The sequence below is a fragment of the Ranitomeya imitator genome, chromosome 7, assembly GCF_032444005.1.
Source record: "Ranitomeya imitator isolate aRanImi1 chromosome 7, aRanImi1.pri, whole genome shotgun sequence".
Classification (NCBI taxonomy): Eukaryota; Metazoa; Chordata; class Amphibia; order Anura; family Dendrobatidae; genus Ranitomeya; species Ranitomeya imitator.
This window is the reverse complement of record NC_091288.1, coordinates 221773259-221791435: the sequence shown is the minus strand read 5'-3', so window position 1 is coordinate 221791435 and position 18177 is coordinate 221773259. Positions and strand designations below refer to the sequence as shown.

The window sequence follows — 18177 nt, the reverse complement described above, 5'->3', positions numbered from 1 at the left end:
TGGCTGCCATGCAATGGGTGTCGGGACACTTTGGTGTTCCATTAGCACAGGAAAAGACAGAGGGCCCTTGCACTGTGTTGAGATTTTTGGGAATTCTTATCGATTCTGAGAGAATGGAGTGCAGGTTGCCCGAAGATAAGTTGTTATCTCTCCAGCAGGAGGTGCTAAGAGTTGAAAAATTGCGCAAGGTTACATTGAAGGAGTTACAGTCGCTGTTAGGTTGTTTGAATTTTGCATGTCGTATTATGCCTATGGGTAGATTTTTTTCCAGGAGTTTATCCAGAGCGACTTCTGGAGTGCGGTCGGCGCATCATTTCATTCGGTTGAATAAAGAGCATAGAGAGGATTTAATTGTGTGGAGGTGTTTTTTAGAAAAATATTATGGAAGGTCTATAATTCTACAGGAGGAACTTAATGATTTTGATTGTGAGATTTTTACGGATGCGGCGGGCAGTGTTGGTTACGGCGCCTTTTGTGTAGGTAAATGGAGCGTTGGCGTTTGGCCTGATTGGTGGTGTAAAAATGGATTTACAAAAAATTTGGTGTTGCTGGAATTGTTTCCAATCATTGTATCTGTGTTTATCTAGGGCAACATGTTTAAAGATAAGCGGGTGCGTTTCCATTGCGATAATGCGAGTGTGGTGGCGGTGATTAATAGCCTTTCTTCTTCCTCTTCCCCGGTGATTAGATTGGTGCAGGAGTTGGTGTTGCGGTGCCTGAAGTTGAATACATGGATTTCAGCTGTTCATGTACCCGGCGTTCAAAATTCTATTGCGGATGCTTTGTCTCATTTGCAGTGGGAGCGTTTCCGGGAGTTGGCACCATACGCAGAGGAGGCAGGAACAGGATGCCCTTCACATTTGTGGCAGATTGTTGCGGAAGAGGCGGTCGTTTGATATAGGCTTCGGTGTCGGGACGGACTTGGTCAGGTTACGAATCGTCGTGGCATACATGGGAGCAGTGGTTAGATCAGTTGGGTACGGTTGTGTCTGACAGTGATAAGATAATGGCGCTTTTGTTATTGATAGGGTCAGCGGAGAAATGGGGTTGGTCAGTGTAAAAGTTGAACAAATTTATAGCTGGTGTGGCTTTTGGTCTCACGCTTCAGGGTTCTATGGATGTTACGAAAAACTTTTTGATACGACAGGCATTAAGAGTTTTTCGTAAAGGATCCTCGATTTGCGTAGGCCCATAACTTTTGGGATGTTGGAACGTTTGGGGGGCTTTGGGGGAGATTTGTAGTTCTCATTTTGAGGCCGTTCTGTTTCACTTGGCTTTATCTTTGGCCTTTTTTGGGGCATTGAGACTTGGGGAGCTGGTGTCCCCTACAAAGGATTTGGCCGGGGGCTTGTTAGCCGAGGATGTAGATTTTTGGGCAGGGGGTATTACCTTTTGGATTAAACGTTCAAAGACTGATCAGCTGGGGAAGGGAAAACGGGTGGTGTTAGAGAAGGTGGTGGGTGGTTTGATGTGTGCACATCGTTGTTTGGAGGATTATTGGGGATTGTGGTATGGTAGGTCCGGTCCACTGTTGAGGCACCGTCAAGGGGAGTTTTTGTCGCGGTTTCAATTTACGGCGGTGTTAAAAAAAAAGTCTTAGTGTTGTTAGGTCTTGATCCCTTTTTCTTCAGCTCACACTCATTTAGAATTGGGGCAGCGTCGGAGGCGGATGGCTTGGGTTTGGGTGCGGATGTAATAAGGCGTATAGGAAGATGGACATCTAATCGATATTTGTCTTACGTTCGGCGTTGAAGGGAGTATCTTGATCGAGGATGGACATTTGTTATTTTGGTATTAATTGTTGTTATATCTTGCAGGTCGGACTCATCTGTTGGCTTGGATACTTGGACATTCCTTCGTTCATTGGGGAACGATTCGGGCTGATGTTAGGCAAAATGGGAGGCAACTGGGTTTTTGCAGAGATACAGTGGTTGTTTGTTGGTTGGGATTTCGGGGCATGTTGTGGTGCAGATTGTTGTCTGAATTTTCCCGCGCTGCTCGGTTGGATCGCTCGCCGGATATAGTGGTGGTACATTTGGGAGGGAACGACTTGGGGTCTAAGCCGGTGAGGGAGTTGATTCGGGATATCCGCTTTGACTTTCTGAGATTGTGGGTATCTTTTCCTGGGATGGTGACGGTTTGGTCTGATATCGTGCCGAGGAAGACTTGGAGGGCGGCATGTTCTCATAAGGGTATTAATAGGGCCCGGGTCAAGCTGAACAGGGCTGTAGGAAGTTTTGTTTCCCGGAATGGGGGTGTGGCAGTTCGGCATTTGGAATTGGAAGATGGGGTGGAGAACTTTTGGAGGAATGATGGTGTTCATTTAAACATTCATTTAAATATAGGTTTGGACTTGTGGGCGCTAGCCATACAGGAAGGAGTTGAGAGAGCAGTGGCGGTGGTGGGGCACTCGTGAGCCTGAGGTTGTCAGGGCTGCTCGTGGTTGGCGGGAGGTTTGGTTCTTGGAGTTGATGTTTTATGGGGTTGAACTGGCTTCGGTTTACGGGCTCTGGATGGGGCATTTACCTCAGGAGCTTTTGGAGTTGGTTTGCCCGGAAACGGGTTACATGGTGCCCTCGAGCTGGTGGTTACGGCTGAGGGTAAAGAAGGCTAGGTTACAAAAGTTTGTGGGGGGGCTTTTACCCATGGTGTGCCATGTTTGTTATCTCCAAGAACCCTCCCCTCAAGTTTTTTACACAATTGTATAAATAGTGTTATTATGTTTGTTTTGTTAATAAACGGCCGCTGTGGCCAATTTATCCCCCCCAAAAATGGTCATGTGTTAATTTGTTCAGTAATAAGTTTTGGTTTTATGGAGAATTTGGTATGGTGGGATTATGATGTCATGAGAGAGAAGGACCAATCTTGGCGATACGCAGTCATGCAGACAACTTCAAATTCATCAAATGCAAATCTTGTATTTTAGTGAGTGATCACAATACGAGCAGCACGGGTTCCATTGGGTTTTGGAAATCTCGGTGTCTAGAGGTGAGCGGATTTGGCAAGTTTCAAATTTGGCAAATCATGCTAATTTTTCAGTGAATTTAAATTTGCATCAAATTAATCTGAGGATCATTGAATGTTCCTTATTTTATTGTGAGCTCTCTCAAAACTCCATAGTGTAATAAACATAGGATTTAAAAAGAATAATAATGATACTGTCCTCATTGCTCATCTATAATCTGGACACATCTTTTTTCATCTGCTTCACTTTGGACTGTGGCTACCAGCATACAAGGCCTGATGACCCTGGGCAACATGACGTTCCGGCACACGTCGCGACTTCACACCATTATGAGAAGCATCACCTTAGGGCTGTCAGAGCCTTGGTGACTCATTGTGATGTCACAATATAGGTCTTGATAGCACAGAAGGATTTTAGTGGCCTATAGGTCAGAGTCCATGACCGACCAATGGGAAGCAAGAGGAAGATGTGCATAATGGAGAAAGAGGGGTGGCAGACAGTTGGCTGTGGGGATGGCATGTTAGTATTGTTTTCAACCTTTCGCCAGCCCTTTGAAGTTCAGCAAACATGTGGCCGGCTGGACGCTATTTTGATGGATTCATGAAGGGTCAAATGAAAAAAAAAAAAATTCCAAACAACACAAGTTATGAGAATTCAGTTTCACGTAAAGAAATTTGTTCATTTCTAATGTTGACTCCGGTGACAGAGAGGTTCCCTGCTCCTTACCTTACTCATAGGATGGCAACAAGCTTTATAATTACAGGATGTTTCATAGGGAAATGTGTTTGGTGGCTACAGAAACTCACCTGAGGAAAAACCATGATATCAACATGGAGGAGAAGAAAGCTATAGAGAAGGGTTAGATAGAGCCTTGGATGTAAGATATTACTCTGTATATTGAATGTAGCAGGAACGTTCCTTGGACATCCGAGGATTGATGGATGCCATTCCTGGAAGGTTCAGAGCTCCAAAGCCAAATTATCAGAAGATGTATGACCAGTGAGAAATATCTGATAAAAGAAAGATGTAGAACAGGTTAGATGGGACGGTCCTCTTCAGCCAATTTAAGTCGTGAAGAACCTGGCTGGTCATAATGGCGCAGCAGTAGACACAGAACAAGGCCATCAGCCAAGAACTATACATGACTATCAACAAGTTACTACATATAAAAAAAGAGAAAACCTTTATTTCTAAAAACTAAAAAGGGTCAACAATATATTACGTTTTTAAAACTCATCAGATCTTAGAAATAACTAGGAGAGGCCATTTTTCAGGTTTCTCATATAAACAAGCATGACGCTCATGTTTAAGGTTCTTCCGACCGTAGGTTCATGGCCCGAAGCTTTGAGACTGACATAAATATAGACTTGAACTCTCTGTTTGGACCTTTTTTTATCCAGAGTATGCAGGTTATGGATTCATAATGGCTCTCTCCGTTTTTGTAGCCACACTCAATATTCTCGTCTTCAGATGGGGATTTGCTTAAGAACCAGGATCATAGTTGTGCGATGGTAAGATTCATAGAAAGGCAAATGTAGTCTGTTGCATCTGACACTGGACTTGTGTGAAATTCCATCACAAATCGATTGTGTTGTTTCTCCACCATATACCAGGCGTAGATCAGGTAGGTGGAATCACGCGGAAAATTTCCTCAAATTGTGATTTCTGTGTGAGTGTGATGACTAGTATTGTCTGAAACATGGAAGAAGGGTTTATCTCACTCTCTAAGATCAACCACTGCCGACGGATGAATTTGTGGATTTGTTCTGAAAATGGATTACGGTATACGTATGTAAAAACTGAATCTTGTCTTGTGAATTGTTAGTTCCCCTACGTGGTGACGATTCCTTCCTTCCCTGAGCACTTTCTCTGGGTTTCCTCTCATAGGAAACTTTTCTATCATCGATTATAAATGTGTTTTTCTAATTTCATCATCTGATACAATTCTGATGACTGAAGTGTGAGATCGGGGTAGACTATTTAGCTGGTGATAGGCGGCAGCTGGTGAAGAGTAATGGGTTCTTGTTTACATGAAGATCAATGGAGATGCCTTCTCTACGGTCTGAAATGATTACTAAAGATTGAGGATACAAGTGGCGATAGATCTAAGAGAATGGTAATTGTAGGGTTAATTAAACACATAAAAGAATGAGAATGGTTCGTGTATTGAGTCTTAGTTACCCCATTTATATATCTTTATTATACAATCAAAAACGCCACGTGACTGAGATAATAAGGACTGATATGATCATTCACAGGTCAATGCTATATTTCTGATAAATCCGCTACAAGTGTAGGAAGTTAAAAAAGGATAAAAATATTTCTTATCAGAAATCTGTAACGTTAACACCAGAGATATTTATTTCAAGGCAATAAATGACCAGGAAATAACACAGCATCTAATGCAGCATTGTATTATTGATATATACTTTTTTGTTTTGTTTTTTACATATTTTTCATTTTTTCGTTTCTATGAGCAGCTTGAGTAGAGTATTAATGAAGTAAGTTGCGCTGCCAGGAAATTTATGATGATGGAAGGTGCATAAAATGTTTATTCTAGAACAATGCATTTGGAGAATGGAATGTTCTCTTTACATGTCAAAGAGACCGGCTGCTATTCGCGCCCAGACAACTATACCCATAGAAATGTATAAATGTCAACTGCATTACTGCCATGTAGACTCTTCTTATACAGCTGGGGCTCTTCGGGCACAAATTAGTCAATTCCTGTAAGCCCGACAACCAAGACAAGGTGACTTTTCTTTGATGGGACCATAACTTTTATTTTTGAGATACAACTCTGCAAATATAAAGAGCAGGTAGGATCCAGCTCTAGTGATATACAGCCTCTGACTGATGGAAAGAACTCGGCCAACTATGGAGGCAGTCACTACATAGAAATGTATATAAAGTATGTTATTTTTGTCCCTTCCAAGATGAAGAAGAAATAATGTTCTCTAAATGCATTAACCTGAAACCAACATTGTATGCGTGGTCCTTCATCTGGATGTTCCTGACTCTGTTGGTTCTCCATTTGGACGTTCCTGACTCTGTTGGTTCTCCATTTGGACGTTCCTGACTCTGTTGGTTCTCCATTTGGACGTTCCTGACTCTGTTGGTTCTCCATCTGGACGTTCCTGATTCTGTTGGTTCTCCATCTGGACGTTCCTGACTCTGTTAGTTCTCCATCTGGACGTTCGTGACTCTATTAGTTCTCCATCTGGACGTTCCTGATTCTATTAGTTCTCCATCTGGACGTTCCTGACTCTGTTAGTTCTCCATTTGGACGTTCCTGACTCTGTTGGTTCTCCATTTGTTTTACACTGATCACCAGAGTAGACCCAAGACTGACTCTTCCCAGTGTTACAACTATAACTTTTGGTAAAACCACAGGATCTTTGCCATGATTTGCCTCCTTAGCTTGGGATTGGCAAAGATAATGACGAGAGACTCTGCTGCGGGAAAAGACATAAATACCAAAAAGCTGACAATTATGCGATAATCGTCAGGGTTGGGGTTTAGTGAAAAAAGCAAAATTTCACTTATACAGAATATGATGGAGATTGTAAGGAACAACCACATGGTTCTTACGGCATTAATGTGAGCCTGGTATTTGGTTTGGGATAATCCAGATTCCTTCTGCTTGATCCTCCACAGATGTCTTATCAGTGAAGAGTTGGTCACTATGATAGAGGCCAAGATTAGTAGAAATGGCACGTAGCATCCTAGAAATGAAGCACTTTGTATGTATAAAGGCTGAACATGGACAGAGCAGTTGATAAATTTGGGGTCATGGCTGCTGTTCACAGAAGATTGTGGAGTGTCTTGTGAATTTGTGGTCCAGATGGAGGGAAGACTAATCAGGAGACATCCGGCTGCTGACAGGAGAAGAAGATGTGGTAGATACATTGAGAAATTCCTCTTTGTCCAGGCGAAGACTTCATGACTGAAGGTAGAAATGGTGACACAGTAATTGATGCAGAGCCAGGCAGTGAGCCAGAAGGTGAAGTACGTAAAAGTCAGCATGCCCACAGTGATCGGGCCGTAGAACTCACTAATACACACAAAATAGAAATAGACCTTAGATAGTAGACCCTGTAAGGTGAGCAAACACTGGAACGCAACATTCACAACCCCTATGACAAGGTGGATTACATTGGGAGGATTCAACTTCTGTCCAGTCCTCAGGCTGTTGACACCAGCCACCAAGATGAATAAACTCAGAATGTATCCCAAGACAGTTTCTAAGGTGACAAAGATAATCATAAGGATCCATCCTGCACTCAGCATCATGAACCTCCCGTGGACGAGTCTTTGTTTGAACCGGTAATGTATTGAGTGAAGTTAATATTTGATGTACGAGTTATGCAAAAAGTGTTTACACTGAGGTAATTTTCACCCAGTGTTTTGCAAATCAGGTGTTTGCATCTTGTTTTCATCCACATGATGTTGCAGGGTGTAACACAGTGTAATGGTTACATTTAAATCAGTCTGAATGCAATGTCTCTTTTCTTGTTTTTGTTTAATAGGCCTTACAGATATTATTTACTCTTTGTACGTTTTCTACTTTCTGGTTGTGCACGGCCCCTGAGGAAGCCCATGCGAAACGCGCGTCGGGGCTGTCAGTCTGGTGTCTTACTAAGATCCACATGGGTAAGAATCAATCCTTTAAGTTTTAGGTTGTTCAGCTGTCATTTTGAGGTTCAGTTAAGCCTTTTACTACATATTTATAGCTGCACTGAGTCTGACACTCGTCCAGGTATAGTGACTCTCTGACCATTTAATGGCTCTTGTGCCTATCTGTAACTATAGGTACAAATGTTATGTTTCTTGTTCAGAACGCGATTCCCCCGATTCATATGCTACAAAGTATTGACTCCAGACTTCTTTACCCTAGTTCTTTATGATTTATCTTACTTTTTATGTCATTAATGTTTTTACTGCTTTCTGTCAAAAATATTGTTATATGATAATATAATAACAAGACTTTTGTACGGTACTTAGACAAACTCTTCTGACTCCATTTTCTCAGTATTCAAGTGGGGGTAAAACAGCTCTTGATGCTTCAAACAAATCCAGGTAATTTAGAATGCATTCAATGCAATGAGCGTGCACTAACGAGTGATGCCAATGTATGTAAAGTGGTTCTGTCACCTGGTGGAAACCATGGTGACTCCTTTTTAAAAAGTATGTGGTAACTGCTTTTCTAAGAGGGCAGTCACGCAAAGTCTGGTGACAGCGATGTCCACTGCTCTTAATTTTTAGTCACTGGATGGCAACAAGCTTTGTAATGACATGAGGCAACGTGCTTGTTGGTTACAAAATCTTACAATAGGCAACAAGCTTGACTGGAAATAGTTGGCTGGTATGACAATAACTATGAAAAATCATGACACTTTACTTGTTCTTGAAACCTTTGGCTGGCGCTCTCTTGAGCAGGACTTTCTTCACTCTGACCCTATCGTTGTGTAGTAAAACATCTGACGGTGGGGTTCTAGCACAGCTCAGCTATGCTATAGATCCTACTGGTACCAGCTGCATTTGCACTGAATGACCCTGTGTAATAAAACATCTGATGATAGGGGTTTTAGCACAGCTCAGCTATGCTATAGATCCCACTGATACTGGCGGCATATGAGCCGAATGACCCTGTGTAATAAAACATCTGATGATAGGGGTTCTAGCACAGCTCAGCTATGCTATAGATCCTACCAGCTGCATTTTCACCGAATGACTCTGTGTAATAAAACATCTGAAGATAGGGGTTTTAGCACAGCTCAGCTATGCTATAGATCCCACTGATACTGGCTGCATATGAGCCGAGTGACCCTGTGTAATAAAACATCTGATGATGGGGTTTTAGCACAGCTCAGTTATGCTATGCCAAAGTTCCCACTGATTCAAGCTGCATTTGCACCTAATGACCCGGTGCTATTCATGAAAACAGGTGCACCTTTTTGTAATAAAATATTCACTTTCTCACAGTATCCTCATTACACCGACAGCCGTGTTTTAGGATAGCTCAGGTATTCTACGTAAAGCTCATGCACACGTTGAGATCAATCTACCTGTATCAGGAAGAACATTGAAGAGCAGAGGGAGGGCCCTGCAGCAATGAGGAGAAGCAGGGTGCTGCTGCGAGATGTAGTTTTAGGAAATAAGAACAGCTCTGTGAAGCTGGATGCACAGAGGGACAGGAAGAGGTGAAAAAAATTACATAGGTACAAGAACAAATCTTTTATGTTGGGATTGTACTGTCTATTAATAATAACCATGCAGATACTGTGCTTTGTAATAAAAATATTGCCATTGTGCGAATAACTTTTACACAAACAGAAGTTTTCAGAGAAGAGAAAAGCTGTACAGTTCTTTAGAAAGTCACTCACAATAAGGTGCAGCTCGCAGTCAGTACAGGGCCACAGATCCTTCTCATGGTCACCTCTCATGGCAACAGTGAGCTATCGTAATTCTGGGTAATAATAGGTGTAAGCCTCAGCAAAGACTTTGTGGATACACCTATTATTACCCAATTCAACTCTAGCTCCCCTATCCTTAAAAAAAATTGTAAAATGTTTTTGGGACATATTAAAGGATGATAAAACTATAGGCAATAAATTACCATTATACCCAAAGTTCATATATAAAAAGCATGGTTCTTGTGGAATCTCATTGCTCCGTCCATTCAGGAAAACCACATAAAGAAACCTCACCCATCAATCTTTCTAAATAACTTAGAGGGATTTTTTCTATGTAAAAAAAATGCAAAATGTGTTGAATCTTACATACAAAAAAACAGACAACTGTTAATAAATGGGACAGAAAATATAAAATCCCAAGATTTCATTACCTGTACCACCACAGGAGTAATATATGTTATTAAATGCCCGGCAGCATGAAAAGACCTATGAATATACGGATTAATGAACATCTCCATAATTTAAAGAAAAAATATGAAGGTCCCCTTTGTCAAAACATAGAAAATCATGGGGGTTCGACACAAAACTCGATGGTAATGGGCATACAAATTGTCCATAAACCCATGTGACCACCTATGTCCCAAAGGTTCTGCATCACGTGACAGCCCGCATCACAAAGGTCCTGCATCACGTGGCCACCTATGTCACGACGGTCCTGCATCACTTGACTGCCCGCATCACAAAGGTCCTGCATCACGTGGCCACCTATGTCACGAAGGTCCTGCATCACGTGACTGCCCGCATCACAAAGGTCCTGCATCACGTGACCACCTGTGTCATGAAGGTCCTGCATCACGTGATTGCCGCATCACAAAGGTCCTGCATCACGTGGCCACCTATGTCATGAAGGTCCTGCACCACATGAACGCCTGCATCACGAAGGTCCTGCATCACGTGACCACCTATGCTACGAAGGTCCTGCACCACGTGACCACCTGCGTCACAAAGGTCCTGCATCACGTGACCACCTATGTTACGAAGGTCCTGCACCATGTGACCACCTGCGTCATGAAGGTCCTGCATCATGTGACCACTCACGTCATAAAGGTCCAACATCAAGTGACCGCCTACATCACGAAGGTCTTTCATCACGTGACCACCAACGTAACAAAGGTCCTGCCTGAATCAAGTGACTACCTGCATCATGTAGGTCCTGCATCATGTGACCACTCACGCCATCAAGGTCCTGCATCAAGTGACTGCCCGCATCACTAAGGTCCTGCATCACGTGACCACCTGCGTCATGAAGGTCCTGCATCATGTGACGACCACCCATGTCATGAAGGTAATGCTAGGGCGTGGATGCCATTGGTATGCAGGCAGGGTCTACAGTGCTCCCATGCACACATCTACCTAGGACCGGAGGAGCTACACAGAGCATGTGTCCCCGGCCAGGACAACACTCCGACAACACTGTTCAGCCTCAATCATTCCTTTCTTCTACCAACAAAAAGGAGAACACATGGAAACATGTACTACAGCACAGCATCACGTCTATAGCTGTATAAGAGGTAACCCTTTGCACATTTTTTAATATCTCGTGGGACATTATACTCCTATCATTCTGACTGCAACAAATACCACGATTGGGATTCTGTGCCACATCATGTTATATCATCTAAGTGGTTGATATATAGTATTGTATTAACACTACGTCTTCTGCACCACGTTCTGTTCCTCCTTGTCTGTCTGTGGACCATAGCGCAAATAAGCCTACTGACATATACTTTCTATGGGAGATTACGGTGGTTGGGGTCCAAATTTGCCGCTGGTCCTTTCCTCTTATACCAGCGCCACTGCTAGCAAATATTTCAGGCGATAAATTACTCACATCTTTAATCTCTGAGACGTCCCCACTTCTCCTCTTATTAATTGCATCAATTTCCTCTGGAGTTTTTGAATATTTCTCCATTTTGTAGCGACATTGTCTTTAATCGTAACTAATCTACTAATAGGATTTGGCGATAGTAGTGTAGGCACCGCAGCCTTATTAGTAGACATTGTCCCATTATTAGCCCCTCGACATTATCCCCTCACACCCTTCCCTGCTTCTAAAGAAAGCATAAAAACTATAGCTTGTCATGGAAAAAATAAGACTTTTTTATTTCAGAATATGGAGACACAATTTTATTTTTTTCCCAATTTGTTTATTGCACAAAAATAATAAAACATAAAAAAGTACATGAATCTGGTTTTGGGTTTCGTTGTAATAGCACCGACCTATAGAATAAAGTTAATGTTCTATTTGTGCAGATAATTAAAATTTGAAATGCAAAAAAAACAGTTGATTTGTTTTTTCTATTTCTCCTCATAAAGAAATAAAAACTTCTTCACTGACAAGTAGAAAAGAGTATTGACTTCAAGTCAATTTACCCGAAATTCGCAAGTCCCTAAAAATGACCAAAGAAGCCGATTTCTCGGGAAGTGTATGGAAAACAGACAACATAGATTAATCGGGGAAAAGCAGGAATAAAATCAGAGCAAAATCGGGACTTTTCACCTTATTAAAGATGGAACTACCAATAAGTCTTTAATTTAAAAAAGCAAAAGTCAATGATGGCAAATGACAGCGCCATTAAGAATATGAAATTTTCCTACATAAGTCCCTTAAGGCTTAATCTCAAGGAAATCCACAAATTAGGTGCAGAAATGAGACCGGTGGGGATAGCAGCAATCAAGACAAGGTTAAAAAGAGGCAGATGGAACATCTGAGTGACAACTTGGTTTTTTTTTTATTGTAAACTGTCTATGGTCCATGAATGTCTCAGATGAGGAACTCCACGTGAGGTAGGAGACATCTTCACCAGAAGCTGAGATATCAGGAATGAGGAAGCGTCATCACGATCCGAGCAGCTGCTGTTCGGCGTGAATGCTCTGATTTGGGTTGAGGGAACATTGCGTAAAAAGATGAATAATTGTCATCAATGTATTAGTCATGATGAGCTGAATCCATTGTGCGGTGACATGCTCAGATTGATATAAAATTGTAAGAAATGGGTGAGGTCTGGAGAAGTTATTGCAAAGAACTGGAACAAAGTCAAAAAGATAAGAGCAAGAAATGTCTCAGAAATGAACGCGGTCAAGGATAACTCGAGGTGATCACTTCTGAACACGTCAATGGTTTAGGAACAAGCATGGATTAAGGGGCCACCGACAAGCCAACCACCACATCAATTGGCCCTTTCATGCATTCTCTATTTCCACCCCTAAAACGGAGACTTCCATCACAGCTTTCAGGTCACTTTGTTTAGGCTTCAGCCATAACAGACTTATTATCGCCATGATACAGTAGCATTCAACATTATTAACCCTTGATTTAAGTTTGTTTACACGTTTTCTGCTAGAATGATAAAAAGTTCATCTCTTGTTGGTGTCAAGCACTGATATGTATGTTAGAGAACCGGACGTTCTACCTAAGGCACCTATTCAGGGCTGTGGAAGGGACCATATGGGGAGAAAAAATCGCAAAAAGGACTGAATACAAAAAATAGTAATCTTCATTAATATACAAATATAAAAGTTACAGGGTGGGGGGTACTGATAGGTGAATAGTGGCTAGAAGCCAAGAAATGGGGCACCATGGGTTGGCAGGTATATCATAAAATATGCAAAAATACTACTTAGTTTATTCGCATTGAACCATGGTAAAAATATCCACTTAATGCAAGTACAGGCGTTAATTACACAATAAAGTGCTACGTGCAAAACATATAAATATCAAAGTATCAGCAGTCATTGGACAACATGGTTCAGCTACAAACAGTACAATTATAGGAAACAAAGCTAAACTAGCCAAGCGATGGTGCTACTTCCTCTACGCGCGTTTCTATGGGCGTACTTTCTTCCTGGGGAGTCTCCGCAGGAGCGCCCGCTGAAGGTAAGCCCGCCAAAACACGCGTAGAGGAAGTTGCACAGTCGCTTGGCTCGGGTACAGTCTCTAGTTTCGTTTTTTTACCATTTTTACCACATTTCAATGTGAATAAACAAAATAGTATTTATGTATATTTTATTTACTCTCCAACCCATGGGGCCCCATTTATTGGCTTCTAGCCACTATTCACCTATTGCTACCACCCTATAACTTATATTTTGAATGTTAATAAAGATTACTATTTTTTATTCAGTTCTTTCTACTTTTTTTCTCCTCATATAATCACACTCGTTCTGTTGTTTGCAGTAAATCAATGAAACATGAACAATGTACATAGCTGAACACAACTAATATAACGAGAGGTTTCTCCAAGATCAGCATAAAATGTCTGCAGTCTTTAGCATTTAGTAGAGTCCCTCTGGCTGTTGTAACCTGCAGCAGATGTGATTTGTCTCCAGACATTAGGTTCTGCCTATAACATATGGACAATTGCCTACAGATCACTGATATTTTGAGCTTTGGATGCAGCAGTGTTTTTCTTAACAACCCACCAATGATTTTCTACTTTTCAAGAAATCTATTCAGGATTTTTTTCTGTAACCGAGCCTTGGTGGACTTTGGGGTATTCTTGTAAACGCACCCTGAGTCTTGCCCACCTGTTGGACATGCCGTAGGGAAGAAGTCACAATCCTACTCACCTACCACTATCTGATCGGACTGTTCGATTTTTCTTCCACCTCTCTCAGATTACATATGACAGACACAGAAAATCTGCGTGGAGCAGATCAGAGGGAGGTGTTGGTTACAGAATGGAGAAGTAGCAGATGTGTGAAAAGAGGGTGACCATGGAAGATTGAACCTTCGTTTCCACTCATTGTACCAGAGATCTCCAAGAATCTGTTCAAGAATTCTACAAAAATTGCATCCATGTCATCAGTGCCCACAATAGCTACTCTTTTTCATCTGAAGATAGGACAAGTCACAACACGGTAGAGCTTGCAATATGATATCGATGCCAGACGTAGAAATCCAATCAAGCAGACTTAGGTAGAAACCTTTTCACCAGACTTTAATATTAACATGAACAATCCATAAATTTAGGACACGTTCCAGGAATCCGGCAGTCATACTTACTGATAGCTTTACTTCTAAGAGAAAAAGAGTATCCATGATGTCCATTCTCCAGGGCTCTCCACGTGCTATGGCTTGTAACATCAGGCAAAGTCATCACTTGAGTGTAGATACAAATAATTTGATTTGGTTTTCCATTGAATCATCTGCTTTGCATCCAACTTTTACTGGAAGGAGGAATAACTTGTAGCTTGTCCATGATGAATTATTCCATCTACCATGAGATCCCCTCAATAACTGACCTTTCATAAAGATGTGTGAGGAACATTATCAAAAATCTATCTGGTGACCTCACGGGGTGATCTGGTGAGCAGGACAAACAGCATGAGGAAACCATTATACATGTACCAGGTAACACCAAACTGATCTAGAGACCATTTCATGTGAAGGGTTTCCAATGGTTTTCACTCATATTCTGATGTCTGCTTCTCATTTTTTTTCTAATTGGTTGGTGTTCTTTTCAATTTTTCTCTTGGCTGTCTACAGTCAGAGGTCTAAGCCTTGCAGTGAATGTCCAGTCGATAACTTTTGAAGATGCACAGTATTTGATCTAGTTACTGTTGTATCAACAACCAGAATATACAGTAAATGCTTAATGTAATAATATGAAGAGAGAAGGAAGCTGTAACCTAAAATTACCCATTTTGCATTTTAATTTTAAATTTCTAATATAAATTCCATTCTGAAAACTTCCACTTATCCCTTAATCAATCATTACATCCCCTTTACATTTAGGTCTCATCCTCCTTGTTCCCTCTTTTCTTATCAAAGAGCTTAGCAAGAAGAGTCTTCCTAAACTTGACGCTGCTTTGGATGATGATGATGGCTTCTGGTATCGGGTAGGATATGACAATAAACCATAAGATCAATGCTATGTAGTCAGGGACACTCGATGGGATGCTAAAGAAAACAATTTGAACTACACTGGAAATAACCGAAATGAGGAGGAACAGGACCATGGTTCTGGTAGCATTAATCTGGGTTTGGAATTTAGAACGAGTTAATCCCCAATTGTTCTGATACATTCTCCGCATGTGATTGATAAGAGACCATGAGGTCAACATGGTGGAGACAAGAGCTATAAGCAAAGGTAAGAACAAGCCCAGGATGGCAGACATTATTCTGTATGCTACATCGTGAATGAATGTCCACCGCATGATTGAGATTTGATGTGTGCTGTTCCCGGAAGACTCTACGAAGCAAAACCAAAATACCGGACAGCTTATGGTAACCGAGCCAAGTGCAGACACAAGAAGGGCGTGGAGCAGGTAAGACGAGAGGATCCTCTTTAGCAAAGCTAAGACACGGTGACTCCACGTGGTGATATTGGTGCAGTAGTAGACACAGAGCAAAGCCGTCAGCCAAAAACTGTAAATGATTAAAGACATGAAAATCATAATAATGAAAAGAAGAAACTCCTGCTTGGAAAACAAATGAGGCCAAAAAAAACCTAGTATATTTTGTCCATTCATTGACACATGCAGAGAGACATGGACCAGAGCCTTGGTGAAGAGGATCTTATCAGTTGGGCCCAGAGAGAGGCCATTCTTCAGGTTTCCTATATAAACAAGCAGGACGTACATGTTTAAGGCTATGCCCACAACAAATTCAATGGTTACAGCTGTCAGGCCGACCAGTTCTGAGGAAGCCATGATGCCAAGAGGTCTTTATCTCACACAAGCGAGGAGTCAATTATTAGACTGGACAGATGCAAATATCCATCGACCTTCAGTTACACATTTACATAATTACATCATACACTCAAACAAACCGAGAGGACAACGAACCATACAGTCATTCACGGGTCAGTATTGTAATTGTGGCAAATCACTTGGACGTACAGAAAGTTATTGATAAAAACTTATAAAACCTTTTCGTATCAGAGATCATTAATGTTAACCCCTTTACCCCCGAGGGTGGTTTGCACCTTTATGCCAATCTTTACCATTCTGACCTTGGTAAATTTATGAGGTAATAACTCTGGAACGCTTCAATGGATCCCGGTGATTCTGAGATCGTTTTTTCGTAACATATTGGACTTCATGATCGTGGTAAAATTTCTTGAATATGACTTGCATTTATTTGTGAAAAAAATGGAAATTTGGTTAAAATTTTGCAATTTTCAAACTTTTTATTTTTATTCTCTTAAATCACAGAGATATGCCACACAAACTAGTTAATAAGTAACATTTCCCACATGTCTACTAGCACAATTTTGAAACCAATTTTTTTAATTTGGTTAGGAATTTATAAGGGTTAAAAATGACCATCGATTTATAATTTTTCCAAGAAAATTATTTTTTTTTTAGAGACCGCATCACATTTGAAATAACTTTGAGGGGTGTTTATGACAGGAAATGCCCAAAGGTGACACCATTCTAAAAACTGCACCCCTCAAGGTGCTCAAAAACCACATTCAACAAGTTTATTAACCCTTCAGGTGCTTCAGAGGAATTTTTGGAATGTGGGAAAAAAAAGAACATTTGTTAGGAGTCGAGTTTCCTCTGCTGCACAGGGGGAATCTCGATCCGTCTCCGCTGCGGTCTCCCATTCTCCTCCAGCCGCAGTGGAGCCTGCTCAGCAGGGACGTCGATCCCAGCGTCTCGCTCAGTCTGACTCTGTGAGAAGAGTTACTGCTGCTTCTCCAGCTTCTGCCTTTAAAGCCTATACTGGTCAGCAGTGAGTGGACTTCTCTGGGACTAAGTCCTTGTCTGCGCACACTGAGCATGCCCAGGCCAAGATCTCCCGTTGGAGATCGAGGGTCATGTGCTCAGACTCTGCAGCGCATTCTATTGGTCCTCTTGGCAGGTCTTGGAAGGGCAAAGTTTCTGTGGCCGCTTCCTGTCCTGCAGCTATATAAACTGCGCATGACTGCACGGCCATGCGCTAGTGTACTACTTTATACGTGTGTTTGTTGTGAGTGCAAGTCGTCCTTTAAATACCCCTACCCTACTGTATGATTGTTCGCGTATGGTGTATGGCTGTGTATGGTGTATGACTCAACGTGTCACACACGTGTCAGCGTCCTCTGCTGTGACCGCCAGTGCGGCGCCACGCGCCAGTGTGCGCTTCCTGACCCATGTCTGGGTACTTAGTGGTGTCTGCCAGCACGGCACAGTTTGCACTTCGGTGCCTCTATTGTATATACTTTTCACACCCAGTTGTGGTGTAGTGCCAGCAAGGGTCTAATCGGACTACTATCCCTGTTGGGGTCTAGTTCGCTGACCACTTGCTCGCGCTCTATGTGCGGTACCGCGATCCTGTGACGCAACAGGATCGCTTTCTTCACGCTGGGTGAGGTTTAACCCACGCGTGTATACTTATGAGTACCGCCATATCGTCTGTCATGTCCTAGCAGCAGGTTTCACCTGCACGGTGGACCCCGGACTGCGAACGCATCCATTACATCTCTCTTGGTGCGTTCCGCCAGTCCTAACATTACACTAGCGCCAGGGTCTGGCTAGTGATGACAGACATACAGCAATCTCTGCGGCATATCCAGCAGCTGGAGGGTAGGTTGGCGGCTCTCGAGAGCGCGACCTCAGCTGTGGATGTTACTGCAGTAGCTGTACAGGCTGCCAGCGTGGCTGCAGCTACTATGTCCATTGCCACCCCTGTTCCGACATTATCTCACCTCCCGCTGCCAGAAAAATTTTCTGGTGATAGCAAGTTTTGTAGGGGATTTGTGAGTCAGTGCTCTATTCATCTCGAGCTCCTGGCTGCACGTTTTCCCA

At 42.2% G+C, this 18177-nt stretch overlaps 1 protein-coding gene across 1 annotated transcript; it reads right to left on the bottom strand.

Annotated features, from left to right (window-relative positions):
* Positions 1-6334: 6334 nt before the first annotated feature.
* Positions 6335-7255, bottom strand: LOC138646228 (taste receptor type 2 member 143-like). The gene has a single exon (XM_069735693.1). The coding sequence runs from the start codon at positions 7253-7255 to the stop codon at positions 6335-6337; it is 921 nt and encodes a 306-aa protein (XP_069591794.1).
* Positions 7256-18177: the final 10922 nt, after the last annotated feature.